This window comes from Echinops telfairi, unplaced genomic scaffold, assembly GCF_000313985.2.
Source record: "Echinops telfairi isolate 266 unplaced genomic scaffold, ASM31398v2 ScPeMD7_3533;HRSCAF=4204_0, whole genome shotgun sequence".
NCBI classification, from domain to species: domain Eukaryota; kingdom Metazoa; phylum Chordata; class Mammalia; order Afrosoricida; family Tenrecidae; genus Echinops; species Echinops telfairi.
Window position 1 is genome coordinate 58,289,793 of NW_022107431.1, and position 2,745 is coordinate 58,292,537.

The following is a 2,745-nucleotide window of genomic DNA, read 5'->3' on the forward strand; positions in this document are numbered from 1 at the left end:
AACGATGTACAAATGCGCTTTACACAATTGATGTGTGTATGGATTGGGATAACAGTTGTATGAGCCCCTAATAAAATGTTAAAAAAAAAGGGCCCAGCCTATTAAGGGGTGCATCTCATTAACATAACAACCTCTTATTTTTAGACAAGGTCATATTGCTAGGTAGAGAGGTTAGGATGTGGACACATGTTTTGGGGAGATACAATTATATCCATAACATCATGATTCCAACAGTGTGAGATTCAGGCTACAGATGTTCTCCTGATAACAGGAGTGGAGATTTATCTTCTAACAACACAACTTTCTGAACCTGAAGGAAATGGGTCTTGGTTGGAGAATCAGTGCCACCTAATCCCATCTGGTTCTCTTGGGCTCAGTCTTCTCCTTTGGGATCTCTACACAGCAACCGACTCATCTACATGTGTTAAGGAACACATGTTTTGCGTTTGGAAATCATACTGAAGATTTGGCAGGTCCAAGCACTGCACACACTTTCTCTTCCCACTGCCCCCTCAGTTCATTCAGACCTCCCACTGCACAGGGAGGTGGAGTTTTGCCCTCAGGAAGGGGAATGTTTTGCTGGGAGTGAGGTGGGGTGGTGGTCTTTACAACGCTGCGACTGTTGGGAGAGGTTCCCAGCCTATGTGGGGACCCAAACAAACTGAGTGTGAGGTGGGCTGGTTTTCCTGAGTGTGGCTGTTGGTGTCTGAAAGACAGCTAAAAGGGCAGTTATTGACCCTCAATGAATTAGCAAAAAAGTAGGGTAGTAACATTACGCCCCAGTTGTGGCTGCTGGAGCTTCAAAAGGTTTGTGGGGAAAAGAAATTATAAGGCAATGGATTTTTCATACGAGCCTTTTGTAGTTCTCTTGTACAGCTGGTCCTGAGGCTTTAGTGAGTTACCAGTTGACCTGTCAACTGAAAGGTCGGCAGTTCCAAACCACCAGCCCTTTGCAGGGGCAAAGATGAGGCTGTCCGCTCCTGTAACGACAGTCTAGGAACCCCTCCAGGGCAGTTCTACTCTGTCCTATAGGGTAGCTATGAGTTGGAATCATGGTTTCTGAAGTTTTGCATAGGTGGTGAAAGGTAATAAAGTCTGAATCTAGGACTGATAATCACCATTGAAGGACTAATCTCTCACCGCTAAAGTCGTTTCCAACTCATAGGCGCTCATTAGGACCGAGTAGAACTGTCCCCGTGGGTTTCCCGAGATGATAAAGGAGTAGGACAGCCTCATCGTTCTCCCGCTGAGCGCCTGGTGGTTTCGAACTGATGACCTCGCAGTCAGCAGCTCAACACATATCCGATTTATATTCGTCATGTGACAGTCCATGGGAGAGAACCATGCTCGTGGAAACAACACCTGCTATGTCATGGCGGAGAGATCTCCTGTGGAAAGGGCCTGTGCTAGGGCCATCTGGCCAGTCAGAGAGAGGCCAGGGTTCTGAGCAAGGTCCGCCGCGCCCTGTTTCCGTTTCCGGCCCCAGGCCCCGCCCCTTGGCGGAAACGCGGCTGAGTGCTGAGCGCCGGGCGGTGGGAGCGGAACCCCGCGTGGGCCGCGCCTGCGCACTGCGGGGGGCTGCGATGGCTTTGCCGCGCTCCTTCCCCAGGTATCTGCTGCTCATGGCGCAGGAGCACCTGGAATTCCGCTTACCGGTGAGCGCGCTGCGCCGTCCGCAACTTCCGACCGGGAGAGGACAGCGCAGTGGGGTCTATTTAGTTATGGGCAGGGCGGCGCGTGCAGGCTAGGTACTTACTCAAGGATTCTGCGAGCTGCTTGCGTGGGGTAGTGCTTCCGAGTTGTGCGGGGACCCGCTGGTCGGCAGTTCGAAACCACCAGCAGCTCTACGGGACAAAGGTCAGGCTTTCTTTTCCCGTAAAGAGTCTCGGAAACCCACTGGGGATCGCTGTGGGTCAGCTTGACTCGATGGCAGCGGGAGTCACGCGTCCAGCATTGCTCCCCTGGGGTCGCCCAAGCGCGGTGAAGGGTGTGTGAAAAAGGAGTGTGAGACGGACCACTGCAATCTGACCAACTCCTTTCATTCATCCTCCGCTTGTGTGCCTGGCACTGGAGTTAGGCATGTGAACAGAATCGGGCCCTTTCCCTCAAAGAGCTCATAGTCTAGCGGAGGATAGAGACGGCTGCTGGAAACCTGCAATGTTAGACTTCAAATATGCGGGTCAAGGTCAAGGGGCATGGGGTGTGACGGGGAAGTTGGGAAAATTGTGTTCTTTATTCATGCAATAAGTCATTCTCAGATTTTGCTGCAATGGGTGGGTCCTCGAGAGCTTGCTGGCTGAGCCACGCAAAAGGCTGAGCAAAGTGTAACTCAAAACTCACAGCCACCGAGTTGGCCCATAGCCACCCAATTAGGGGAGCTCTTACAGGCCACCCAGCAGGGAAGCAACAAAGCCCACACAGAAGCACACCAGCCTGTGTGATTAGGAGGTGTCAACTGAAAGAGGTATCAGAAGTTCAAAAACAAGCAGTCAAATCAATATGAAGGGTTGTGGATGTAGTGGAGACTCAAAGCCCAAACCCACCTGTAAGATCATTGGAAAGGCCCTCTCAGAAGGGATGAAGAATTGGTGTGGGATAGCACTGTGAACCACATAACTATCCATTAGTTCTTTATATTTCCTCCCCATACTATGATGGCTTTTATTTGTTTTGCCATATTAGTCATGTTAGATTTGCATATGTTCATTTGTGTATTTAATATCATTTGGTACATGAAAACCAAGA

General features: G+C 50.4%; 1 protein-coding gene across 4 annotated transcripts in view; it reads left to right on the plus strand.

The window, feature by feature from the left end:
* Positions 1-1,583: 1,583 nt before the first annotated feature.
* TRMT11 (tRNA methyltransferase 11 homolog) overlaps positions 1,584-2,745 on the plus strand; it is a 56,139-nt gene continuing 54,977 nt past the window's right edge. For 3 of the 4 annotated variants that reach the window (XM_045294687.1, XM_045294690.1, XM_045294689.1), the window contains exon 1: positions 1,584-1,655. In XM_045294687.1, the coding sequence (XP_045150622.1) occupies positions 1,584-1,655 (72 nt within the window). The remainder of the gene's footprint in view (positions 1,656-2,745) is intronic. The other variant, XM_045294688.1, reaches the window with a different exon arrangement.